The sequence below is a fragment of the Anastrepha obliqua genome, chromosome 3, assembly GCF_027943255.1.
Source record: "Anastrepha obliqua isolate idAnaObli1 chromosome 3, idAnaObli1_1.0, whole genome shotgun sequence".
Lineage (NCBI taxonomy): Eukaryota > Metazoa > Arthropoda > Insecta > Diptera > Tephritidae > Anastrepha > Anastrepha obliqua.
In genome coordinates this window covers 16,650,325-16,677,886 of record NC_072894.1, presented here as the reverse complement: position 1 = coordinate 16,677,886, position 27,562 = coordinate 16,650,325, and the positions used below count along the sequence as shown (strand labels likewise).

The window sequence follows — 27,562 nt, the reverse complement described above, 5'->3', positions numbered from 1 at the left end:
ATTAATGTTTGAGCCAAAACTACCGAGGGAAAATCGAGTTTAATTCAGTGTTTGCATTTACTACTTCAGAGCAGCAGTAGTACCCCAAATAATGCTCTGCTCTAACTATGTAGTTAAACATTGTCAGCTACAGAGTAGAGCTGATAGCGCACAAGTCAAACTAGGACTCCAAGCTATGACTCTAACTGCGCAACAGTCAGAGTCATAGTAGAAAAATAATTGCGTCGTAGTTTTACACAGGAGCTCCAGATAAAAATGCACTTCAATATGGTATTAGCCCATTACATGCGTGGATTCGATTTTATGAATGTTGTTTGCATATAGCTTACAGAATTAATATTAAGAAATGGAGGATAAGTACGCCTCAGGATAAAAAACTTGTTGCAGATCGGAAAGCTGAAATTCAAAAAATTCTACGTGAAAAGTTGGGACTATTAGTTGATATACCAAAAGCAGGTGGTTCTGGTACAACTAACGACGGAAATTCCGCACGTAAGGCATTTCAAAATGCAGAGATTTTTGCTGAATGCTTAAAGATTGATTGCCAGTTCGTAAATAATTTGAAAATTATTTTAGTTTGCCTTTCTTGTCAGCTACCAATCAACACAGAAAAATTTGAAGAATTCTGCTTAACCACTGCAAGCTTGTATGTTACCTTGTATCCTTGGTATCCAATGCCAGCAACTTTTCATAAAATCTTGATTCATGCTGGAGAAATAATAAGACATTGTACTTTACCAGTTGGTGTATATGGAGAAGAGGCATCTGAATCGAGAAACAAAGATTACAGAAACTTCAGACTCAGGCACAGTAGACAATGTGATAGGAAAACAAACTTAGAGGATCTCTTTAATCGATTACTAGATACTTCTGATCCATTACTGTCTAGTATGAACAGGTTGTCTAGAGCTAATAACAGAAGACGTTTACCACTTTCAGCAGGAGTTAAACAGTTACTTTTGTTAGATACTCAAAATATGGAAAATGATCATAGCAGTGCCAGTGCAAATGAAGACGAATATGAATCGGAAGATGAAACAGAGGCTGAACGCGATCATGAAATGATTGCGTCTAATGACGTTCACAAACTTCTAGATGAACTTGAACTATCAGAAGAAGAAACTTCTGATTCTGAATAAATTGAGCTTAAATGCAGATTCAAAAACTAAGTCAAATTAAAAAAAATTAAAAATTACAAAAATTACAACAACAAAAAATAAAAATTACAAAAAAAATTAAAAATTACAAAAATTACAAAAAAAAAATTGGGATACTAGATCATACTAGAATCCTCCTCGCGGTGTATCCTGGGTGTATGAGTACAGCTAATTCTAGACGTATTTTCTTTGTTCTAAACCCCTAGATTCTGGGTTTGAAGCAAAAATACGGATTTTTTAAAATTCATGTCCGCCATTTTGGATCCGCCATTTTTAATTTTTTAATTTTGACTTCAGATTCGCATTCATAGAGTTAAAAAACTATAATAAACGTGGTTTTAATCGGTTTTATGGCCTTTTCCTAAGAAAAAAGAGTTTTGGCCACTCACTCGGGTCTTCTGGCCCAGTGTGGGACGCTTTGCCACCTATGACCACAGTTAGTTATTGGTTCAACGAATATACACGTGGGCGAACATCCGTTTTTGATGAGGAGCGACCAGGACGCCCGGCAGACGTGGTTAACGAGGAATTCATTCAAAAAGACTAGGACATGATTCTCGCTGATGGAGGGTTTTGCCAAGAAAAGTAAGTAGTTAAAAAATTTTACTTCATTTAATAACAAGTGAAGTGTCCTAATATTTAGGTCGCTTACTGTTTATTGCATTAGCTTATTCTCCTATTCTCTTTCGATCTACGCTTTCACAGTTATTTTCTTACCTTCCAAGAATGTTTCTCTTTACTATATAAGAAGTATTGAAGTACCTAAATACATTTGCATATCATCTTCCGTTACTTATGAATAAGCAAGCTGTTCAAGAAACCCACTCTCTATTTTACTTCATCGAGACCGGTTGATCTTTTATTCTGCGTATTTCTACAAGTATTTATGCATAAAGCGCTGTAAAACAACTGAGTTATTGATCAGGGAAATGGAGAGAAGTCCTGACCTGGCCAGGGGTGTAGCCGTGCTTGGATAGAATCGAAAAAATGTAGAGAAGCGGTGGGAGGAAATCATGAGGAAAATTAATTCTCATTATTCAGCGGTATCGGAAATTTTGCTAATTTAAAATAAAAACTTGAAATAAGCTAAAAAAACATTAGAAATCTAAGAAAAAGTCTTCAAAAATGCATCAAAAACTCATCCGGCAACATTATTCCAATCGGAGTCTCCGTAATCGAGATGACTGCAACTTGATCAACATCAAGGCTAGACGAAGACGACCGATAGAGTTATAAAGTTGTAAACAGAGACGATAAAGCCATACGACAAGCGAATAGCTCAAGCAGCCTATCATTCGAGATAGAGATTAGGCTGATAATCACCCTTTCCCCGTTTACTCATATAAAAGGATGATAAATCATCAATCAAATTGGCCTCCACATCACCGAGGACTAGGCAACAGAATTCTGCCCGCACATTTCATATGCATTCACACACTCGTCCAAAAAACCAGACGGCAACGAAGCAACACGAGCAAATACTTTGTTGATTATTTCGTATACCACCAGCACAAACAAACCACTGTTATAGCCTCGGCGTCGTCAACCAATCAATTGATTCTTTGGAATTAGCTTGGAGTCGGATAACGGTCTGACCTTTGACTACACCCTCTCAAATTTTTTATACCATGGGTTTTGTAGAAAAGATTGCTAAATTTAAAATTTTAAATTAGCGGCGAACCAGTTCGAACTAGTAGTGGGTTTCCTTACAGGGCATACTTCTGCTTTTATCTCTCAGCTGTGAGAATAAACATCAAGAGAGCAGGCAGTGTTTCAATTTGTATTTGTATTGGTTCTGAAAAATGCACCGCATCTACTGCTTGTAAGCTCGTATTTTCGTAGCAGTTATCACTCGCTCATTCTTCTTTTATGTATTTCGGCATGTTTTGAATGCATGCGTGAGCAGTGTACGTGCATTTAGCTGCGTATGATAAACTGTGGCTACGAAAAAAACAACAATATCATTATTTACATAGAAATACCAGCATAGCTACAGCAACGAGAAATAAAAAAAAAAATATTTTCAAAATATCTAAAAATAGTTTACGCATTGAAATTTAGAAAAAAATTAAATTTCGTCATACGTCACACTGTAGGGACGCTAAAATTATACAAAAAAACACCGAGATCGATTTTAAGTTTGCAATGTCTCTCAAGCGATTTACCGATTATTTTTGAATGAAAGAAGTCGCAGTCGCTGGGGCAAAAATGGTTTGCAAATAAGTAATCAAAACTTTGCAATATGTCGCGTTGCTATTATTGCGAACCATATTTTTTGTTATTTATTTTATTAAGCCAGTTCGCATTGCAATCAACTAAAACCCAAAAACTATTAAACATTGTGCAAATAAACAAAAAAAAAAAATAAAATAAAATAAAAAAAATTGAAATTACTTTGATGTGTGTATTTTTATGTCCACAACTGTATGCGTGCTACTTATTTTCCATTTGCAGCCACAACACGTGGAATGATTGGAATTGTTAATTCGTTCTGCTTTCAATTTTTTATATACCCTCTTTACTTTCACTTCCATGCCTACTTTTACATATTTTTCATGCATTCTATTTTCGTTTTGTGATTTTTTTTCACTTAATTTTATTTTATTTTTGTTATGAATTTTTCAAATTTTTTCTTTGTTTTAGTTTCTATTTTTGGTACTGAATTTCTTAAACGTGTTCATACTTTCGTCAGGTGTAGCGTACACAGTGGTAAATATTAGTTTAAACGCACTTGACTTATTTCACAATTTATTATCTTAAAAAGAAAATTTTTTGCGTTTGGTAGCTTTCATTACGGTGCCTATTCACAATAAGGGGGAAAAATAATTATTATTCCTTAAATTTTAACAAATAAAAAAACACCTTCATCTTTTAAAAGTAGTAAAACAATTTTAACGATAGTCACATATTTGTTTTCGTACGCCCTACCTAATCTATGGATAATGATTTGCATTTTTTCGAGTTTTAAAAATTATAAATAATAATTAAAAATTGAATCTGCTTTTTTGCTCAAAAGTAATTATTTAGATTCGATTTTAATTTTTTTACCCTACAATAATGATTTTCTTGTTATTTTTTCACTTAATAGGAATGCCTGCCACTTGATTCTCTTTTCTTTCACAACATAAAACTCAAAATATATAAATAAATATAACCTAGACTCCATGAGCTATTGATTTAAAATATGAGTAACTTCGCTTCATATGCAAAGGTATAACAGGGATATTATGTTTTGTTTTTGTTTAACATTACGTCCGTTACGTGCCCAAAACTTCAGTACCCTTAGCAGAAGTGCTCTCTGCGCAATTGAAATGCAGGAGGAAAAGTAAATAAAGTATGTAATAATAATTATGTCATGTTCGATATAGTTTTTTTATAGTTTTTATCGAATAATTAAGCTGGACCAGGCGTCTATAGGCCTTTAGAGGTTGGTTTTGATTTGAAAAAGAAATTTGTGCTTTCAAACTACTGCACAAAATAAGAAAAAATAAAGAACATTTCTAAACATGTTCGCACATTATTCCATTTCCATTTTCGTACTTCTCTCTAACTCTTTCAAATATATTATTGCAATATTGCGGCAGATTATCAGCTGAGTAGCAAGCAAGCAACAGGGTTATACTATTACGTGCCCCGAACACGCCGCTGGTTGCATCGACTCGTAATGTGACTAGTGTGAATTTGCAAGTGTTATTGCCACTGCTACTGCTACTACTACTACTACTACTACTACTACTACTACTACTACTAAGGTGGCAGATATTTTGGCGTTATTGCTGCACACTTGAATTATTTTTAGCTTCAATGTGAATTCAATATTTACAAGGACTTGCGTATGTACATACATTTATGTATGTATGTACGTAGCACAGCTTTGGCGCAAAAATGTGCATACACACACACACATACATAAGTACATACGTGCGCGCTGTTTGCAAGAAGTATATAAATATAAATACTATCCTACGTATGTACATACATATCTATAACTAAACGACACGAAAGAGTCATTTTACTAGATATTGAGAATTTTTGTGTTTAATGGAAATGGATAAGCTTGGTTTAGGTAATTTATGACAGATTTAATCGTTTGTAGTTTTCGATGAAAACTACAAAAGAAAGCTGGAAATTTGGAGAGATCATGGATAATAGGCAAGTATTTGTAAATGCATCTTGGAGTTTTCGATTGGCTCATCAGCATCATAGTGAAATCCTCAACGGTGTGAAATGAATAACTGGATGTTTAAAATAACCAATGCCTCTGCTGCTAGTTGCCTTAATTGTGTAATAGGTATAATCATGTAATTACAATATTTCACGTAAATAAATAAAACATCAGCACGAAATATTATATAAGGCATCTTCTTTTCGTCAAGCGTTAGCAAGTGGCGAATAGATGCAGCAACTGGTATAAATGAGCATATGTTGGCAACGCGGGAAGAGAGCTACATTAAATTACATGTGTTGGTAAGGCGGTGCGTCTAATGAGCTATAGCCATACTCGCTAGCGGCGAATCTTACTCGAAAACTTTGTTGTTGCTTTCGCATGCAAATTTTGCGTAAAGTCAATCGAGCATAGAGATAGCAAGCGGAGAAATGGTGAATCGAAGTGAACTATAGTTTCCATATTCGCTGCGTTCATAACTTTCCTCTAAACTTTATATTTGTTGCATCCTCTTGCTATCGAGTGACACAAAAACGGCGCAACTCGATTAGAATTGATTATGGATTTTACGGATTATGGGAGCGTTCCCGAAATTATTTATCGGCTATTTCGGATAGAATAAAATTGAAATAGGAATGCATTTAACTACAGCAACGAAATGTGTCGTTAACTGTCCATTATATTAATCAGCAAATGAGATAGGATTGCAAATTTATTTCCACTTTTCAAGAGCAAGAAGCAAAAGAATTCTGTAGATAGCTTAATTATTTTAATAAATATATAATAATTAAGGGGGTCTTCTGGTCTCCAGCGAAAAAAAAATCGATTTTTTTTTTTGCATAATTTTGTTGTATGTGTATGCGAGAATACGCCACAGAAAGGATTTTTTGAAAATCGCATTTTTTCACATTTTTCTGGGCACCGAAGTGTACCCTCCTCCGGCCGTTTTATCATAAACTTTATCTTTAAACGCGTTTCCCCGAAAATCGTGTTTTTTAAGCATTTTGGTCACACTTTTCAAAGTAGTTATACTCCGATTTCAATGGTTTTGGTCTTAAAAGGTTCGGAAAACTTACCGCTAAGTTTCCCCGTGTACGATTTTTGAAATTTTTTTTCATTCCATTTTTATAACCTTTTAAAGTTCAAAAAATGAGCAAAAAAAAATTTTTTTTTGCAAATTGTTGCATAACATTTGAAAAAAATTAAAAAAAAAAAATCTGTCACGGGAAAACTTAACCAGGGCAACTCTGAAGACAACGCATATCTAATTTTTGCTTTCTGATTACCCAGGTGGAAAAACCGTGACCAAAATGGAGACCTGTTTCGTTTGGAGGTGGACGTCTTCAGCGCCATTTCAAGGTCGCGGGTGTTAATTTTTTTCAAAGTCAAAACCATTTTTTCAAAGTCAAAACCATTTTTTAAAAGCCAAGACATGTACCTTTAAAATAAAAAAAAAATTTTTTTTAAATATTCACAGGATTTGTCACAATCAATCCCCAAAAAAACCCTTCATTTCAGGGCCTCGAGACCAGAAGACCCCCTTAAGTTATAATTTTGTCCTTTTTATGGCAATTAGTAAATGAACCGTGCACTTTAAATACCGTGTAATTTGAGAGAATGTCGCATTCTTTTTCCATGTAATATAACTCGAAAACCGTGCAGCTCAAGTACCGTGTATCTCGAGGGATACCTGTATTTTACATAAATACATGTGTCATGTACATTTTCTTTTTTTTCCTTGTTCACACCTCTCGGGAGCATAGGACCGCGGCAAGACATTTGTCTTGCGTTGGTGACGTTAAAGTATATGTTAACGTATTTGATTTCTGACAGGGTAGGTGATTAGCCTGCTGCTATGTTACCATTATTGATCTATTGTTGAATTTGTGGAAAGGTAAAAATGTAGGGAAATCAAGAGAGGATTGGCCCTATAAACTGTTTTACTATTAAAAGGCATAATCTTCCGCGCACTCAATTCTTTTGTTACGCAAAGTCAAAGTGTTGCTCTTTTTCATTTCGGTCATTTTTCATGTTACAACTGGGTGAATGCAACATTTCCTTGCACTTCAAAACTGCTAGTTCTTCTTCTTCTTCTTAATTGGCGCGATAACCGCTTACGCGATTTTGGCCGAGATTAACAAAGCGCGCCAGTCGTTTCTTTCTCGTGCTAACCGGCGCCAATTGGACACACCAAGTGAAGCCAAGTCCTTCTCCACCTGATCTTTCCAACGCAGAGGAGGCCTTCCTCTTCCTATGCTACCACCAGCTGGTACCGCATCGAATACTTTCAAAGCCGGAGCGTTTGTATCCATTCGGACGACATGACCCAGCCAACGTAGCCGCTGGATCTTTATTCGCTGCGCTATGTCTATGTCGTCGTAAAGCTCATACAGCTCATCGTTCCATCGTCTGCGATATTCGCCGTTGCCAACGTGCAAAGGTCCAAAAATCTTACGCAGAATCTTTCTCTCGAACACTCCAAGCGTCGCTTCATCGGATGTTGTCATCGTCCAAGCTTCTGCGCCATACGTTAGGACGGGCATGATGAGAGTCTTGTAGAGTGTTAGTTTTGTTCGACGAGAGAGGACTTTACTGCTCAATTGCCTACTTAGTCCAAAGTAGCACTTGTTGGCAAGAGAGATTCTACGTTGGATTTCAAGGCTGACATTGTTATCGGTGTTAATGCTGGTTCCTAAATACACGAAGTTTTTTACAACCTCAAAATTATAACTGTCGACAGTGATGTGGGTGCCGATACGCGAGTGCGCCGACTGTTTGTTTGAAGACAGGAGGTACTTCGTTTTGTCCTTGTTCGCTTTGCCTCTTTATCCAGTTTGGAGAAGGCAGAACTAACAGCGCGGTTGTTACAGAAAAATTGTGCTTTTTCTGCTGAATTCTACAACTGGCGGCGTAATTGCGCCTTAAATGCAAATCGACGGATGACCTGCCAAGATTTCAATAAGCTAATCTTACCGGGTCTGATAAATTTATTGCAATTTATTTCAATTTATTGACAAATGAATTCATATCTGCAAAAATGTATCTTTTTATGAGTCTAGGTCTATGCTATACTTTCTCCAAGTAATAAAAAAAAGCAAATATGTAGACCCAACAATGAAAATCGAAAGTTCATGCAGAGATACAAATGAGATATAAAAAGTAGGAGAAACGAAGTACTTTACATACATACACATTAAAATTTCTAAAAATTTTGCAGAACTCATTTTGGACTGTTATCGACCATGAAGTAGGTCAAAACAAAAACAACAAATTTAAAAGAGAGCGGCATATTCATGTACCTACTATTTACGCAAGCATACGTACGTTTGAATATCGTCGCCGTTGCGGTAACAGGTGTTAACTCCTTTTAGTAAAATTTTACAGTGGAGCGAAAAAACATCATTAAGTAATAAATACGCACTAAATTTTAAAACACCCTTTTTTGCATCCTCACTATTGTCTATTTATTGACCATGCAAAACATAAGCTTTCCGTTATAAATGAAAAAGGGTTATTTCGATTGAAAAGTGGAGTTAGCAACTCTTACAGGCACGGCAACGACATGAAAAGCTTGAGTTATTGTATAAAATCAGCACACAAACAAAAATATCATCAACACTACATACATCTAGTTATAACTTCAAACAACAACAGCAACAAAAACACAAGTCATGCTTGCTTGGCCAGCAACAAAACTATGCACGAGTATAAGCATCTAACGATCAATCGCGTTGCCAACTCCAGCCATCGCACGAGTGCAAATTCACCGGCCAGTGAGTGAAGGTAGATATATATATAAATATGTATGTAGGTACAAATATATGCATGTACTTGTAATATGAGGACCGCGAAGGCAAAGCCGTCAACCAAGTGAAAGTGAAGTTTTGTATGAACAAGAGTATGTGGTCACAAAGCAATGCCTTCTTTGATTTTATTTCTATTCAGATTTTCGTTTCGTGCGTTCGCCATTTCACTTTTACTTATGTAGAAGTATGAGTGTATGCATTTCTCGTTTAAGATTTCTATGTATTCATTTAACCGCAAGCACAATCGAAAACTTCGATAGGAATCCAGTAACTGAACATCGAACCAGCAGCTCTTTTTGCATAGGTAGGTAGGTATGCACCTAAAAAATATGCAAATATTCTGCAATTAAATAAATATTTTACTAAAAAGTGTTAATTTAGAACGAAATTATTTATAGATCTTTAGATGAACGGACGTTGTAAATGACAGCGTAAATGTTGCAAATACCACCTTGATAAAAAAGGTCCCGGAACAAACACTAGGCGACGCTCTAAACCAACTGATTTGTGTTCTGTTTTTTTTTTTTGTTTTTGGTAGGTTGCCACTTGTATTCGATGTTTTATAGTTTCAAAAATGGATTGGAATTTCCAACAACGTGTTTGTGTTACATTATCCGTTAAAAAGTGTTGCAATGGAACATTCGAAATATTGGGAAACTATTTCGGTAATATTCTAAAAAAAAAAAGTGGCATGTACGCTTCAGCAGAAATCGTGAGCCCATTGAGGATGACGACAGAGTGGTAGGCCTTCGACATCGAAAACTGATAAAAACATCAATAAAGTGAAAGAAAAGTTAGGGTTAGTGCGTGAATACCATTCGGAATTCACCGAATCTCGGTGAAACACCAAAATGAAGAAAAACATTTTTCTATGGGCGCTATAAGACGTTTAAGCAATTCGCCAAAAAAGAAAAGATTTGTGGGAAAATAACTCGTGGATTTAGAACCTTGATAGCGCACCCGTTTTCAACGCTGCTCTAAAACTCAAATACTACCTAAAGACATAGAAAATTGCCGAAATCATTACGATCCCAAAGCGCAATAAAGACGCCACGTTTGCATCGTCGTACCGACCAATAAGTCGGCTGCCGACAATACCAAAAATATTTGAGAAGCTACTCTTTGATCGCATAGAGCCCATTATAACAAAAATTAATTTAATTCCCCAACATTAGTTCGGATTTAGGCGAAAACATTCGACAATCCAACAAGTGCATAGAGTCACTCACAAAATTAATAAAGACTTCAACCATAAACAAGTATGCGCGGCTGTATATCTTAGGACCCACTCTGTATCTTATTTACACCGCAGATTTACTGGAACCGTCTTCAGAAAATAGCATAATTGCTCATAGAGACCCGAAAATAGCACAAACAAATTTACAAACGCCAAAACAATTCAAGTCAATTACACGAACAGAAAGGCAACTGTACCTACTGGCTGCTAGAACTTCAGTCAAAGCTCTCGCTGCAAAACAAGACTTTAATTTACAAAACGACAATTGCACCAATTTGGAAGTATGGTGTAGAAGTTTGGGGCACAGCTTGTAAATCCAATTTGACAATACTGCAACGTGCACAGTCGACGATACTTAGGGCAATAACAAATGCACAATGGTATACACCAAATGCTGACATTCACCGCGACTTAAACATCGACACAGTTGACGAAGCCATGAAAAATGCAAAAGGCACATAAGCAGACTTCTGACGCACACAAATTCGACGATGAGGAAGCTTCCTGCTGAAGAAAAATGAAAAAAGAAGAGATTTACTTAAATGAAAACACCAACTGATCTTTTGTAAAATAATAATAAGAATTATATTTGGTTACTTATCTAAATTATCATAGTAAATATTTTATAAATGAATTATATATTCCTAAATGATCCTAAAGAGCAACGTTCTTACAGTTTCACTTATAGATCCAAATATCTTTAAAACAAATTACTTATTGTTAATATAGACAGGTGTAATACTTTTTGGAAGCAATAAAAAACAAACAAAAAAAAATAACGTACCCTCGCCCAGTGTCGCCTTATCCGTGATTTTTTGACCAAGAACGAAACGAATATCATCCAAAAGCCATCGAATTCACGTGATCTGATTCACTACGATTTTTTTTTTCGAGCCACGAAATCAATAATAGGATCGTGTGTTAACATCTCAACATGGTGGTATCAAGCTTCCATTGAATGCCATGTCGATCAGCACCAGGAAAAGTAGAGATCATGATATCGTTGATAACCAAAAGAAAAAAAATTGGGGAGAGGATACCCCCTTGCCGCACACCACTCTCAGCGCGAAAAGGCTCTGATAACGCACCTTTGTGGAGCACCCGGCAATTTGTGCCGCGATAGCTTTTCTTAAGGGGTTACATAGGTTTCATTGGTTCAAAAAATCGATTTTTTTTTTGGTTATTAATTTCTACAACTTCTCAGGAATATTATCCTAAATTTTCAAGTCTATCCGAATAATAAATTCGGAGATACAGCCTTTGGAATGTGTGCGCTCCAAGCCACTTTTATTATTACTCAAAACTTTAAACGCCGTTTTCTCGGAACCGTCTTTTTCAAAGTCGGTTGTCAAATGTTCTCGAAAACTAATATACTCAACCGATTTTGATGAAATTTTACACAGGTGTTCGAAATACAATTTACTCGTGCTTGAACGAAGGATTTTTTTTTTAATTACAACTATTTAAAAAAAAACAAAATGTCAAGCAAATTTGACCGAAATTTTCATTTTTTTTTCAAAAATGTCTGCCAAAATTCCAAAATTCCAATTTTTCCTTTTTTTTCTTTCCTTCGTTCAAGCACGAGTTTATGGTCTTAACTAAAGCACCTATTTTTGTTTTTTCATTTTGATGATTTTTTTTCGAGGGGTCACCTAAAATGACTTCATAATGGAGGAGTTTTAATTTTTTTTTTGACAATTTCAGAAATTATTTTTTAAATGTGTATCTATAAGACAGAAATAAATAACTTTTTACATAGAACAAAAAATATTGAAAATAGGCCTTTTTTTACCCGACGAAACCCATGTAACCCCTTAATAAGGGCTACCTCTTCTCCGCAGAGCTGTCCATATGCATTCGCACTCGACGCTGTTAAAAGCCTTTTCAAAATCAATAAACAAAAGGTGTCAATGTTCAATGATGATGCGCAATGTGCGGAAGTCTGCCTGACAAAAGCTGATAGTAGTTGCTTCAAGGTGATCTTTAAGACGATTCAGTATACTTCTGGCTAGAAAAGTTAGTTTAGAAAACGCAGAACTTATAATAAATTGTGCCTGAGCGAGTAGTTTTGCGTCTCCCATAATCTTTTCTGGCATCAGGTTCAAGAAGTCACACGACAGTGAGTCACCCTGTCTGAAGAAACCGCGTTTTGTATCAAATGGCTCGTAGAGATCGTTCGCAATTCTGCTGCTGGTATTGCTCAACGTCAGCTATCAATATATTAAATTCGGAACAGATACTCTTGGAAGTCACTTCACATTTCCCCGCCGGCAATTTGGGATTAGCATACACACTTACGCCTCCTATGTACTTGTATAAACATATACATATACACTTTACACCTACATATGTACATATGTATGTTGTTATAATTAAAACATAAATTCATGTCTGAGAAGCGGTTGAGAAGAAAGAAAGAACAAATACTTTCATTGCAAAAGTACATAGAATCGAATTCGAGATAAATGTCGGTGTTAGTTAAGTATGTATATTCACTCATTATTCACACATATCTGCATACAAGTATGTATGTATATATAAAACATATATGTGTAAAAGTATACGTAGTTGTATTTATGTCAGAAGCTTCAAGTAAGAAAATGTAGTGTGGGAGGCTTTTCGAAAAGCCATCAGCCATATGCTGTTAAATGGTATGTACTCGTATATGTACATATGTACGAAAAAATCTCAGCAAATTGCCGGTGTGCAAGTCAACAGTAAATCTAGGTTAATGTGCAAGTGGAACACGAATGAATGTCGGGAGAAGTTCAAAACGAACGCAAGATATTTACATAAGTGTCTGTGCATATAAAATCCCAAAAATTAAAAGCGGAAAAGTTGTATTAAATCATTAACACATTTAGGAATGATTATAAAATTTACAAGGCTTCATGAAAGTTATAAAATTTTGGTTTTATAAAGATATCTGGTCAGTCCATAAGTTCGTGCGTTTTTTAAAGGTGGTTTAAAAATTAATAAAAAAGATGTTTAAAGTATTTATTAATCAATAATATATTTTCCTGAATTATTTACAATGTCTTTCCAACGTTTAGGCAAATTTTTAATTCCCTGCTCAAAAAAATGTTTGTCCTTGGAGCCAAAATACGCTTCGATATCACTTTTTATAGCTTCTTTTGAGGAGTAGTTCTTGTTACTCATATGGGATTGAAGTCCACGGAAACGGTGATAATCACAAGGAGCAAAATCCGGAGAGTACGAGTATGGTGAATGCGGCATTAGTTCCCATCCGAGCACGTTCAGCTTGCCTAATGTTTGCCTTGCGGTACTCGTATGAGGTCTTGCGTTGTCGTGGTGAAACAAAACTTTGCGTGTATTCACTAGGTTAGGTTAGGTTGAAGCGGTTGTCCCGTGGGACACACTCAGGCTCATAGCCCATTGTGATGCCGCGTGGGGAGCTTGTCCCTATCTCTCCTAAAACCAGTGTGTGCTTTTCAAAAATTTTAAAATATCTTTGATTTCTGTAGAACTGAGATCTTCTAACTCATTAAAAAAATGGCTACCCAGAATAGTAAACCTGCGTCTGGATAGAGCAGGGCAGTGGCACAGTAGGTGCGAGATTGTCTCTTCCTCGTCCTCATCTAGACAACTTCTACAGAAGTCATGTGTTTGCACACCCATCGTTTGGGCGTGTCTACCTATTAGGCAGTGCCCCGTTATGACTGAGATCAATGTGCTAAGACTGTGTTTATTTTAGCTTAGCAGAGATTCTGTGCGTTTAGCATTTAGAGTCGGCCACAGTTGACGGGCGATTTTGCAGGTCTCTTCATTACGCCCTCTTTCGTTTGCTTTCTTTACAATTTTTTCAAGGATGAGTAGCTTACATGTTTATAAGGGTATCCCTATGTCATTATCTATGTACTCATCAGACAATTTAGTGCCGAGTCTCGCTAGTTCATCGGCTCTACAGTTACCCTCAATGTCGCGATGGCCAGGAACCCATGTTACCTTTATATGAAATGACTCAGCCATCTCGTTAAGAGATTTGCGGCATTTCATGGCTACCTTGGAGGTTGTCGACTGTTTTGTGAGGGATTTTATCGCCGCTTGGCTATCAGTGAAAATGTAGATATCATTTCCGGATATCGCATCACACTGTATCAGTGTCGCGGCTTTTATTATTGCCATCAGTTCAGCTTGAAAGGCACTACAGTAGTCGGGGAGCCGAAAACTGAAGGAGATACCCAGATGTTCGGAATATACACCTCCGCCCACCCTGCCCTCTATTCACTAAAGACGGTCGATTTTTTTATGTGCCTCATTCACGTTTGATAGCTGATGGGAATATTAATCAGCAGTTATCGTTTGGTTTGGTTCCAGAAGTTCATAATAAACAATACCGGCCATATCCCACCAAATAGACAGGAGAATCTTCTTGGGGTGAAGACCATCTCTAGGGGTCGGTTCTGGTGTTTCGTCTTTATCTAACCATTGGCGTTTGCGAACAGGATTATTGTAAAGGACCCATTTTTCATCACCAGCAACGATACGGTTAAAAAAACTTTCATTTTCAAGCCGTTGCAGCAGCTGAGAACACATATTCACTCTCTGCTGAAGGTTGGCGACGGAAAGTCTATGCGGAACCCATTTTCCCCAGCTTTGAAACCTTTCCCAACTGAACCAGGGGTCTGTGAACTGTTCCAAGCGATGAATTTAACCTCTGAGCTATCATATTGACTATCAAATTTGGCTCAGCTTCCACGAGTTCGAGCAAGGCGTCGGAGTTAAAGACTTCAGGACGACCAGCGCGCGGGGCACCCTCCACGTCGCAGTTACCACCTCGGAATTTTGAAAACCACTTTTGCGCAGTCCTTACACTCACGGCATCCTCTCCGTGGACTGTGTTTATTTCTGCAGCAGCAGTGGTTACATTTTTACCACTTTTATAAAAAAATACCAAATATGCCTCTTATACGCGTTCGAAGATTCCATTTTATTTTTTAACAACACGTGCTTCTATCCGTGATTAAAACCAATTGTTGAATGCACAATATATCAAAAAAAAAAAAAAAAAATATATAAATAGTTCCGTTATATACCGCATATAATTTTTTGTATGCAAAAATCGTACAAAAGTGAAATTATGGGTAAAATACGCACGAACTTATGGACTGACCTGATATTTGTAGGAAAAGAAATATGCACTTGTATTAGTATTGCCTTTTATTTAAATAAAATAGTATCGGATTGTTAGGTGCACTAATATCGTATTGTATTTAAAGAGTCCAAGGGGTGCATACTACAAGCGTACTATGAATAATTTAATGGAAAATGCATCAATTTCGATTTCGTCCGGTTAACATTTTATTTGAAGGGGGTAAATTACGGTAAACGATATCGAAAAGATGGTCCCCATTTCCAGTGACACATATTTGGGCTTAATTTCGGTATTTTTTATAACATTTCCCATTGATTTTTTCTCCATAAAATTACTTATGTCTGGCATACAGGTACCTTCTCTTGCAAGTTGGTCTGCCCTACAGTTCCCTGGTATATCTCTGTGGCCTGGGACCCAGCATAAGATTATACGATATTGCTTGGCCATCTCATTTAGAGATTGGCGACAACGTAAGACACTCCTTGATGTTGTTTGGAATGCATCCAGGGCTGGTAGGGCAGCTTGGCTGTCTGATAGAATGCAGATATCCGTTGATGATATTCTGTTTATCTTTAACCATTTTAAGGCTTCATGAATAGCGTTTATTTCCGCTTGAAAAACGCTACAGTGATCCGGTAATTTAAAGGATTCACTAATAGAAAGCTCTTCGCAAAATAACCCTGATCCTACACCGGTGTCCATTTTCGATCCGTCCGTGTAGATTTTAACGGGTGTGTTGGGTGTTGGATCTTCTCAAGCCATTCCAGTCTAGAAGGGATTTTCATTAGGAAATTCCTTTCGAAGCAAAGAATGGGAGGGTGATAATCATATCACTGGGTTTATAATTCGCCCGTAAGTAAGAGTAAAAATTAAAACTAATAGAACGAATACCAATATTCAAGTATTACGTCAGCAAATCAGCTGATTCTGTCGTCTAGTTTACTAAGAGCAGGAAAGCAGTTCGCGGATGTCGCCGCCTTCTGCATTCTATCTCCCCACCAAGATGCATTCCTGTGCTTAAAATTGTATGTATTGTACATGACCATTTCCGACTGGGTAAAGCTTTGCCAATGCAAGTGTACTATTTACGTGGCCATGGCTATATGTAATATATACATACTTATATACTATGTAGTTATTATGAAAAAGCAATACAATGACAAAAAATCCCACTCTGTGAGTAGAGTTTAGTCATTTGTATGCGTGGTGAATCAATTCGCTGCTCATCTCTCTTCTCATTTTCCTCTCATCTCACACTTATTTTCGGTTTTCCATTCAATACATAGGTATGTATGTATGTTAGTACCCCTGCTTAAAATTAATGCATTAAAATAACTACTAGTTGCTAGTTTTGAAAAAAAAAATTATAAACAAAATTTAATCCAAAAAAAAGGTTTAAACCAATTAATTAAAAACAAAAATATATATATACATTTATAAAGCTATATATAATAAATTTACAAAGAAACTAGCAAGAACTCGACCCGCTTTGTTGTGCCGCCAAAGCAGTTTGTGTATTCTAACGATTTTTACTGCATAAAAACTTTAAGCTGTTGCATAATATTCACTTGCAATAACACATGAAAACAAAAACAAAAAACGAAAAATGTTGTAAGCAAATTCAATATTTTTTTAGGACCATCAACGCATGAAAACCAAAAACAAAAATGTTGTAAAGACTTTTTGCTCCGGAAATACAATATTTTTTGGGACTATCAACTGCTTTAATGGAATATTTTTCACGCTACTTAAGTATAAGTTTTTTATGAAGTAGACACTTTTCTCCAAATGAAATACAAGTACAAATATTCACTTAAATCCACGTCTCCATTGAGGCATATCTGTCGGCAATTACGGTTTTTTGAAATATGGCATCTCGACGCTACTGCGACCTAACATTTTTCGCTTGGAATTTAGTTTTGTTGCGAAGTTCATTTCAAGACAGTCATTTTCGTGCCTTTTGCCTTCAAATGAGTTTCCACCACAGTTTACTTTTAGGTTTGCTGCTACTGGTGGGTTTAAGCGGAAACACCAACCAAAACACTTGTCAAATTCCATACAAATATCATAACCCAAACCCATTTCAAACCCATCTTTTCCAGCGCATTTGTGTTGCGTTTGCATGCATTTTAATATTAGGCATCTTCTATTCGCCACTTCTTTGCGCGCATCTCTGCACGACTGACTTGACGGAAAATTGGCACGTTGCAGCAACAACAAAGTTATCGAGTAGTATAATTCACATTTATACACACTAATGTAATCTTAGAGCTACCTCTATTCGAGTGTTGCCAAGATATGTTCATTTATACCAACTCTATCTACCAACTCCACTTGCTAAAGCTGGCCACAAACAGGACACAAATCCCTGCGATTTGTGCCCAGTCCGTAGCACACATACACACCGCACATAAACCATCATTTCGTTGCGATCGACGCACTGTTAACATGCGAAAGAAAAAAGCGGATGAAGCGATTGCTTTTGCAGTTATTTACATGAGAAAATTAAGAAGAAAAAAAAAACGAAAAAAGACAAAAAATGTGTTTTGAATAATTCACTTTTTATTTGCCATAACGATGGCTCGTTTTTGAAACACTCTATAAATTCTTCTAGACACTTGCCGTTTTACGCTTACTCTTATCTCGACCACGGCCATTAAAAAATAAGAAAATCCACAAACTAGCAACTAATTCCAGGTAAATGAAAATTTTCAAATACTTTCGATTTGTGCAAGCACTTCGACATATACGATCGATTTTCCAACTGCAACAAATCGTTAGAAATTGTACCCCGTCCCTAGACCGGACTGAACATACACAAGAATGAAACGACAGAATTGCGGTTTAAACACAACTTCCATGCAACACGCAGTGCAAATAGTTGAAATTTCGCTCAAACGCAAAATCTGCGAATCCTGGGTTTGTCTTACCAGTGTGCGAATGTCCCGTGCAACAAATTCTTGCCGATAGCAATAGACGAAGTTGATGTTGACGGAGTCACACAAACGTACCGATGACCAAAGAAATGTGATATTTTCGGACGAATCGAATTAATTACTACTACGACTCCCGGGAATTTTTCTACTAAGCGAAACTTTGGAAATGGTTCTTTGATGGTTTGGGCTATACATAAATTTATTGGACGAAGTCTTCACTAACTTTATGGAGGACTTGTCAGCCAGACACTTAAGGGGACAGATACCTGTAAAATTTCGATTTGTTTTTTTTTTTAAATGTGAATATTATTTAAATTTAAGTATTTCTTATATTATAGATCGTCAACCGTGACTACTCTATTTTTGCGTAAGTGTGCTGGGAGAGGTATAGTTATGCATTCAAACTTTAGACGCGTTTTTCTCAAAACTATATTTTTCGAATTGGCGCACACGATAACTCGAAAAGTTAGAGACCGATCTGGCTGAAATTTTGCACACATCTTTTTTATGATATTAATTTCTATGCGAATTTACAATTTCGAACATTTTTCGAAAAAAAAGAATTTTTTCGAAGCAAAAATAGTAGGAAAATTCGCCCTAAAATTCTTTTTTTTTTTAAGCATGTTATTCCGCGATTTTTTCCATTTATTGGTAATTCATATAGAAATTATGGCATTAGTAAACGAACAAATTTTTGGTTTTTTGTATTCAGATCACTGATGCCGATGCTACAATGCCCGCCGATTGAGAAGCCCCGATGCGACCACCTTCCTGGAGTGTACATCCGCCATTTTAAATGATTAAAATAAAAAAAAACTTTATATTATTTTAAAAAAATATATTGACTTCTTCATTTTAAATAATTTTAATGAAAATCAGGGAAAATATGGCCTTTACAGGTAACTGTCCCCTTAACGCAATATTTTAGCAAGATAAGGCTGTCATACATTCATCACGCGCCAGCGGATGTTGGCTTCAGGAAACACAAATTCAGGTATTAGAATGGCTATTATGATCGCCTGACTTGGATCCGATCTAGAACTTGTTCCGCATGTTTTAGTCAGGTTTACGCTGTACGATTTAAGTTTCAAACAGTAGAATTCCCCTTTCAGAGTTTTAAAATGTCGTTGTTTCGATTCCTAACTGGATTTATAAAGTCATAAATACATCTGGAGGTTTGACTCGCTCTATTAATTTTATATTACATACATTTTTCATTTGTTTTCCAATTAACTTTTTAAAATTAGCAGCAGTGTTTTTAAGCAAATTTCGCAATTAAATTTGATTATATTTTTTTACAATATTAAAATAAAAAAGTTGTTATTGCGTTGAAATGAAAAACTTTTTATTTGTGCGACTCCTAATGTTATAAATATTGCTACAGAATCTTAAAAAAAAATGATGTGCTTTTTTTGTTTTGTGTTTTTATTCAAATTTTTTTTCAAGGAATTACAAGGTGCTTTTAATTGAATTTCTCGGAATGCGTAAACTATATATAATGGACGCTTACAACATTTGTTACCTTTTTTGGCCGCGCTAATCCTCCTATTTGTGATGTGGGCGTCTTTATGTTGTTCTCCAACATCTTGTTGAAGGAACCCGCAGTTCCACGCCGCCTCCGAATGGCAGATGGTTTTTTAAGAAGAGCTTTTTCATGGCAGAAGTACTCTTAGAGGTTTGTCATTACCTGTCGCGGGGTGACCGCTACTGGAAAAAACGTTTTCCATCATTAAGTGTTTCATGCCTACAGTGGACTTCGAACCCAGGCGAGCTGAACTGAATGCTAATTATGCACAAACCGATTTCGGTACAGCATTCCTCGTAATCATGCCACCAAGCGAATCCAGTGATGAAGTAGGAATAATGTAAGAAATAAAATATTTAGGCGGAAATAAAATATTTAGACTATGGCTATTTTGAAACGTTCTACGAATTCAACAAAAGATTTCGTGTTCGATAGGCAGCAAAATCCAAAGATCCACTAAAAGAAGATGTGCCGTCAATGAAATTGCAATTGCAAATTACTCACCACTAGATGGCAACGGTAGTTCAGTACCATGCAAATTGGAGTTTGAAAAAAGAGCAATAGTGTTCGTCGAGTTGACGAAAAGTACCTGTTAGGGTTAAATGGCTCTTTTTTTCCGCCTTGGCTAAACCGTGGTTCTATTATCGCCACCACATTAAAAAATTTAATACATGAACATTTCTCTACATTTCTCACATTATTTCATCATTTTGGTTTTAAATGTTGCGCTATTCGTATATAGTCCCTCCTTTTCTTTCTTTTGTGGACTTAGTTCGTAGCTTAAACGAGCTAACCGATTGTTAGCTTGTTAACGGATTTTCCTCAGCATAGAGACATGATTTGATATGTATGCTTACATCCATACAAGCACAATTTTTTGTTGTTGATTACATGGATATCTCTTTTTCTCTCCGATTGTACTTTTACTTGATGTGTGTGTGTGTATGAATGTATTTTATTATTATATTACTGGCGTTGCTGCAACTGGTTGTTAGTGCCGGCATTCGCAACGTTGCGTGTGTTAGTTACAACTGTGTGTGTATATTTATGAATTCGTGCATGTATAAACGCTGCTAGTGGTAAAACTCAGAAAAATGTGGGTCAACGTGAAGTGATGTCTATCAAAATGCTTAAATATAAATATCGCATGGAGTTATCGAAAAAAGCTGAATAACTGTGGAAATTTATTTATAAAATTTTTGCAATTCGCTGAATACTTGCAATTGATAAATTTATAGGGCGGTTGTACGGTGCGATAGTAAAAGTTATCCAGGAAAGTTATGCGCGTGAATCTAAGGACTTTACATAGTAATTCTGTGTATTCAATTTTTAATTTTTTTTAAGTTTCAAAGGTTAGATTTTCAAAAAATTGTTTTAAATATATACTTCTGATATTAACATGTACACCAAACGAAAGAGTATTTCTAGCTTTAAACATTTTTTTTCTTTTTTCGTCTATTCAACTTTTTTGTTCTTGCTGTCTTATAAAAACATAAAAAAATTGAGTTTTCATTCTATGTAATAAATTATACGCATAGATATTAGAAAAAATTGTGGATATTATAAAAAATCTTTATTTATCCTGGTGAAAAGTAAACAACAAATAAGGGACAACGTTGGTTATGCTACCAAATTGGTACTACTGGATGATCTAAGGCACGGACGAGATATTCATTTAGTTGAAATTATTTATAAGCGTGCCATGAAATCGCCACATTAATAAAGCCAAGACAATGGCGACTTCATTGATCTTTTTGTTTTATTTTAACCTCGCTGATGCCTTCCACTCCGTCTGTATAATTAACAATGTGTTTCATTCACTGATTGCAGAGATAAAAAAAATTCTAAACTGAAAAACTATAAATGCAATGCGAGGTTGAGGATACGAGAGTAAGTGACGTACCGTGCAAGAAACTTCTATTTTTTAGATCAACACAAACACCAGGTCATTGATAATTGGCACTAATACTCGTTCTGAATATGAACTAAATCAGATGGTAAATATGTGTTTTTCTAAATGGCTCGACTGTAACGCCACCTAGCGCATCAGCTTGAAGCCTATGCCCAAGTCAGATGTCTAAGGAATAAACTAAGCGAAATTTATTGAAATTCATTAAGGGATTAGAGGTGGTTAGAATTTTCAAAAAAAAAAATTTTTTTTTTTGTATTTTCTTAAAGTATAATATCTTCAAACTATTGTGTGAAAATTTGAAGTGAATCCAGAAAATATTTTTCTAGTTCTTCAATAATTAACAAAGGGCGCTCAGGCACTCCGGAGCTCGATAGAAAAACTTTAAGGGGTTATATACCTTGTGGTCCGGTGAAATTAGCGAAAGTTGGGTTTTTTTTTTAAAGATATGTAGCAATAATTTTATTGTATAAAAGTTTTTATTATTGGATATTACAATGTTTAAAGAAAAAAAAAAGGCTTTGTTTGTGTAAAAATATTTAAAAATGGCGGAGTTATGGCGTTTTCCCCCAAGACCCTTTTTTTGGAAGAGGCTTGCGGTGGACGCGATTCAAGTCCACCAAGTCAACTGAAATCAAAAAATCGAAAAGATTTTATTAGTATAGGGTTATATCTTCTTAGTGAACGATCAATATATTAAATATTTTGATTTTTGTGAAAATAGGAACATGTTTTTAAAAAACTCCACTTCTACAGTCCTAAAATTGGCATTAAAAAATTCATATCTGCAAAATAAAAATTTATAATATACATAAAAAGTTGATCGTTCACTAAGAGGCGACATCAATTACGAACAATTTAAAAAAAAAATTATAAAAATCGGTTGAATACTTTTTTTGCAATCGCGTCCACCGCGAAAGCATTTTTGGAAAAACACGTTTTTGAGATAATCGCGTTTAAAGTTTCAAGCGCCGCATGAGGCCGTACGCTCAGGACGTGACGACGCACAATTTAAAACGCTGTAACTTTCGATCTATTGCTCAGATCTCTATGAAATTTTTGGAAAATGTTCTCAAGGGATTGTACTTTACGATAAAGAAATAAAATTTATTTTGATTTTTTTGAAAAACACAAGGTATATAACCCCTTAAATGCGTTTTTCTCAAAACTATGTTTTATTAACTGGTGATTACTGTAACTTAAAAACCGCTTGGTAGATTTCAATAAAATGTATACTGCTTTTGAAAAACATAAAAACATAACTAGTGCCCGATCGAAGGATTTTTTTTCAAAAATTTCGATTTTTTTCCACAATAATTGTTGGTTTTTTTTTGTCGAAAATCTAAAAAATATGTCCTGAGGCCGCCATATTGTTAATTTTGGAAAAAAGTTTCCACTAATTTCTCTTGCCCGATTGATTTTAGACGAATCTCCAAGGACTTGTGACGCTCACCGCAAGGGACTTCTGACGAAACGGGCTTCACACAAACAGCGATAATTTTACAATTGCTATTTTTGTTAAATGTTTTAAAATTTAAATTTTGTTAAAGTCAAGTTGAAACATGATGTATTAATGGTATGTTTTTTGTTTTTGTAAAATAAAGCAATTGACTAGCAAAAAAAAAAAATGATTGAAAATCATCATTTTTCGGGCCTCTGACTACCCCTAATCCCTTAAATAGTTTCGAGTTATTAACAAGGAAAATTGCCCACATTTTATTTACATAAAGTAAACAAAACACGGGTTAGAAATTGGTCACAGTATGTCGCTCGAGTAAAAATTATGTATCGCCAAAGTAGTGCTAACTAAAAAATACCGACACTGATGTAAACTATAACAGAATGAAGAAGTCGCACTTGCCACTCTTGAACGAGAAGCAGCAAGTGAGTTGGTAACACTTTTATCAACCTGGCATTTGTATGTATTCACTTGGCTACATCTACACAACACACAGTTAAGTTGTCTCCACTTTGACATATGTATGTGTGTGTGTATGCGTGCATGTAGGAGCAGTGAGGCATACTTTTGTGTTCCATTATAATAAATACCGGTAAAAGGTAACGGGACCCAAAATAGCTCAACCGGAATCCAAACACAACAAAAACGCGTAATAAGTACAAAATCAAAGTAGTGAAAAGCAAAATATGGCAAAACCAAAGCGAAACCACATTAAACCAAGAAAAAATAAAAATAAAAAATAAGGTGGAGTAAGTAAAGTTGAAGAATAAGCAAGAGAAATGAAGCTCGTGTAACTGAAATGAAAGAGGAATACTTGTTTGGTATAACTGGAATTGCTAACAACAACAATGAACACGAGTACATAAAGCGTCAAAAGAAATGGTTAACAACAAAAGCAACGCAGTCGACTTAAAACTGGGTATAAAATATAGTAAAAAAATATACGCTAAAAAGATGATGCATGTAAAAATGTGAGAAAAAGTCAAAAAAGTAGAGAGTGTGTACAAGTGTATAGTGACTCAAACATTTATTCGTACGAATGATGATTGAAGCAAAGCAAGTAGTTACATCAATATTACATACATCAATAAAAAAAAAAAATTAATATTAAACGCAAAAAAGTATTTTTTTACTTTGGCAAAGTTTTATTTTATAGAACATCTGCTTTACGTAATAATAATGCATGCCTCATCTCCCACAAAATCAAGACATCAACCTCTGGAAGACGTATGGTATTTGTGGAGAAAATACGAGGGCGCTTCAATAAGTACGCGAATTTGTTCACAGACAGCGTTTCTGGGAGAAGTTTTTACAAAAAATTGAGGGAGGCACGGCCACATTTGGCGAAAAAGGAGGTGCTGTTTTACCACGATAACGCACCAGCACATTATCCGCAGTCGTCGCCGCCGAACTGCGTTATGAATTGCTGCTGCGCCCCGCTATTCACATGATCTAGCTCCTTGGGACTTTTTCTTGTTCCCTAACATGAAGAAATGCCTCGCGGGGAAAAAATTTAGTTCAAACGAGGAGGAGTTAAAAAATGGCCGGCGAATTGGGAGAAGTGTATCTTTCTAAAAGAGGACTGTGTTGAAAAACAAAAAAAAAAAAACATCAATCTGAAAAATTGATGTCTTCATTTCTAACACGGGTACTTATTGAACTCCCTCGTATTTAGAGAAAAAGCAAACTAGCACCAAAAACAAGAAATGCCCAATGTCCAATATGCATTAAAAAATATTAGGTCACATAGTATTTCTGACTTAACTGAAAATTTGACAATTTCATTAAGAGATATATGATATGGTATAGGCTGTAAGCTGACCAAGCCCACCATTATCTTCTAACGCACAGGCAATAGTTTGGCTTCAAAATATGTAGTAATTGCATTAACTTGTTTTCACATAAGTTTCTATTAATACTAGAGCAAGTTCAAGATGCGACGATTATTGTTTGATTTGGCGTCAACTAATAAAAAAAAAACGAATTCTGATGTCCCCCAATTTGGGTCGAACTTTTTAGTTTCTTTTCTCATGTAAAGGCCAAAAATGGTGATATTTTGAAATGATTGTATGGGGAACCCCCCAGGGGAGTTCCAGGGGGTATGCCACTGGCATGGGTGGATCGGCCGTCCAAAGTTAGTGTGGGTCGGTCATACATTTGGACTCGATTGGAGCACTCTAAATGGATCAAAGTGGAATTTTTCGTGCGACCCAAATTGGGCGACATCAGAATTCGTTTTAGAGGTATGGTTCCTTCGGCAAAGTTTCTTATTTTGATCCCTAGAATACGATTTTCACAGAGCAATGAGCGATTTTTAAATCGACCCGCCCTAGTGTATAGGTATGGGACCCATTTTTGGCTTAATGGCTACGTCAATAAAAAAAAAATTGTTATATTTGGGCTGAAGAGCAGCAACCCAAAGCCATTCAAGAACAGCCATTACATCCATTGAAAATACCCGTTTAGTGCGGCCTATGGGCTGGAGGAATCATCGGCTCATATTTCTTCAAGGACGAGGCTGGCGCCAATGTAACACTGAATGACGAACGCTATCGCTATCGCGTTTCGAGGCGGTATTTTTATGCAAGCATTCGAAAGGGCCGAAATTATCTTACGTCGCGGCTGCAAAAGTGATTAAAAAAAATCAAAAAAATTTGTTGTGATGTGGAATCAGTGGTATAAGGTGCACAAAAATGTTGATGACTTTTCCGAGCGCGGCTTGAAGCGAGTTACGACAAAAAAGCAGGATAAAGTGATGGGACTCTTCTTTGTGACTACGCCAAGCACGATCAGTTCTTGCTAAAAAGGGAATAGATGTGAATATCAACACCATCGAACGTCGATTGAAGAAGGCGAACATATCCTACCGTCCCACATCGTCAAAACCACTACTCTAAGAAAAACATATTGACAAACAACACAACAAGAAAATGGCGTCACAGTATTGGGCTGGCCTTCCCAGTCCCCAGACGCCAACCCCATTGAAAATATGTGGGGAACTATGAAAACGCATCTTGCCGGAAGGCCAATACATGATTTAAAGCAACTTCTGCGTCAAGTTCGCAAAATCTGGTCTTCTTTGTCGACGAGCTGCGCAGAAAAGCTGGTTCGAAGCATTCCGACAAGATGTCAGGCTGTACTCGACAACTATGGAGACTACACGGCTTATTGAGTAATTGCAACTCGTACCTACTTTTATGTAAAAAATTTTCATGTATATATTTTATACTTCATGAATAATCGCGGTTCTTTTTTTCTGAAAGAGACTGTAACATATTTGGACTTTTATTTGTGAAGTCTAACCGCTTTGTGGATAAACCAGCTTCGATTGAGGCATTGGAAGCCAACATTACTTAAGTTATTCACGAGATACCGATTGACCTCCTCCAGGGAGTCAAGAGTCATTCAAAATTGTTGTTTACCGGCGCAGTTGCAGCCAACATTTGAAAGGGATTATTCCTAAACAAACTAAAAATAAATGGCAGGAATGGTTCTACACGGAAATATGAAATATTTTCCAACCAATTGGAATTTTCGTTGTTTTATTTCAATTTAAAATCCGATACCTCTAAATTGATCACTCTTTATTTTCCATCATTATGTATACCGCATTTGTCTGTATGCCCCGTAAATGCCACGCCTAGCAAAAATTTATCCTTATTTACCGATCTCACTTTTCCCCAACAATTTTGCCACAAAACTAGTTTGATGTTGCACTCAAATATCGTTAATACATGAGCAGCTTATGCCTAGGTACAATACACTCACTTGTCGTTCGGTTGTGGTGTGCTCGGCTGTCTTCTTCTTTTGCACCACAGTGTCCTTCTTTAACACCTTCATGGCGTACAACGTCATGTCATCATCGCCGCCAATCTTACGCACCAGAAAAACCTTGCCATAGGCTGAAAGAGAAAATATAAAATTTCCATTAATGAGACACACGTATTTATTAACCCACATGCATACGTAGAATATCATACATACACATACAATATGCAATGCGCAAATAAGTTTGTGTTTGTTGTGTATGTATGTATGTATGTATGTGTAAACACACCGAAAATGTGGGCATATTGATTTACTAAAGGGTGGTTAAATTTCAAGGGCCGGTGTTGAATGTGAACTACACCTAAACGTCAAGTTTTTTTCTGCATTTTATTTGACATTTTTCAATTTGAACCAAGGAAAGATACACAATCGAGCAACGCGTTAAAGTTATTCAGGCTTATTATGAAAACGGGCATTCAAATCA

At 36.0% G+C, this 27,562-nt stretch overlaps 1 protein-coding gene across 6 annotated transcripts in view; it reads right to left on the bottom strand.

Annotated features, from left to right (window-relative positions):
- LOC129240983 (chromosomal serine/threonine-protein kinase JIL-1) overlaps positions 1 to 27,562 on the bottom strand; it is a 73,506-nt gene that overhangs the window by 5,422 nt on the left and 40,522 nt on the right. For all 6 annotated transcript variants that reach the window (XM_054877080.1, XM_054877083.1, XM_054877081.1 and 3 more), the window contains one exon: positions 27,079 to 27,212. In XM_054877080.1, coding sequence (XP_054733055.1) covers positions 27,079 to 27,212 — 134 coding nt within the window. The remainder of the gene's footprint in view (positions 1 to 27,078; positions 27,213 to 27,562) is intronic.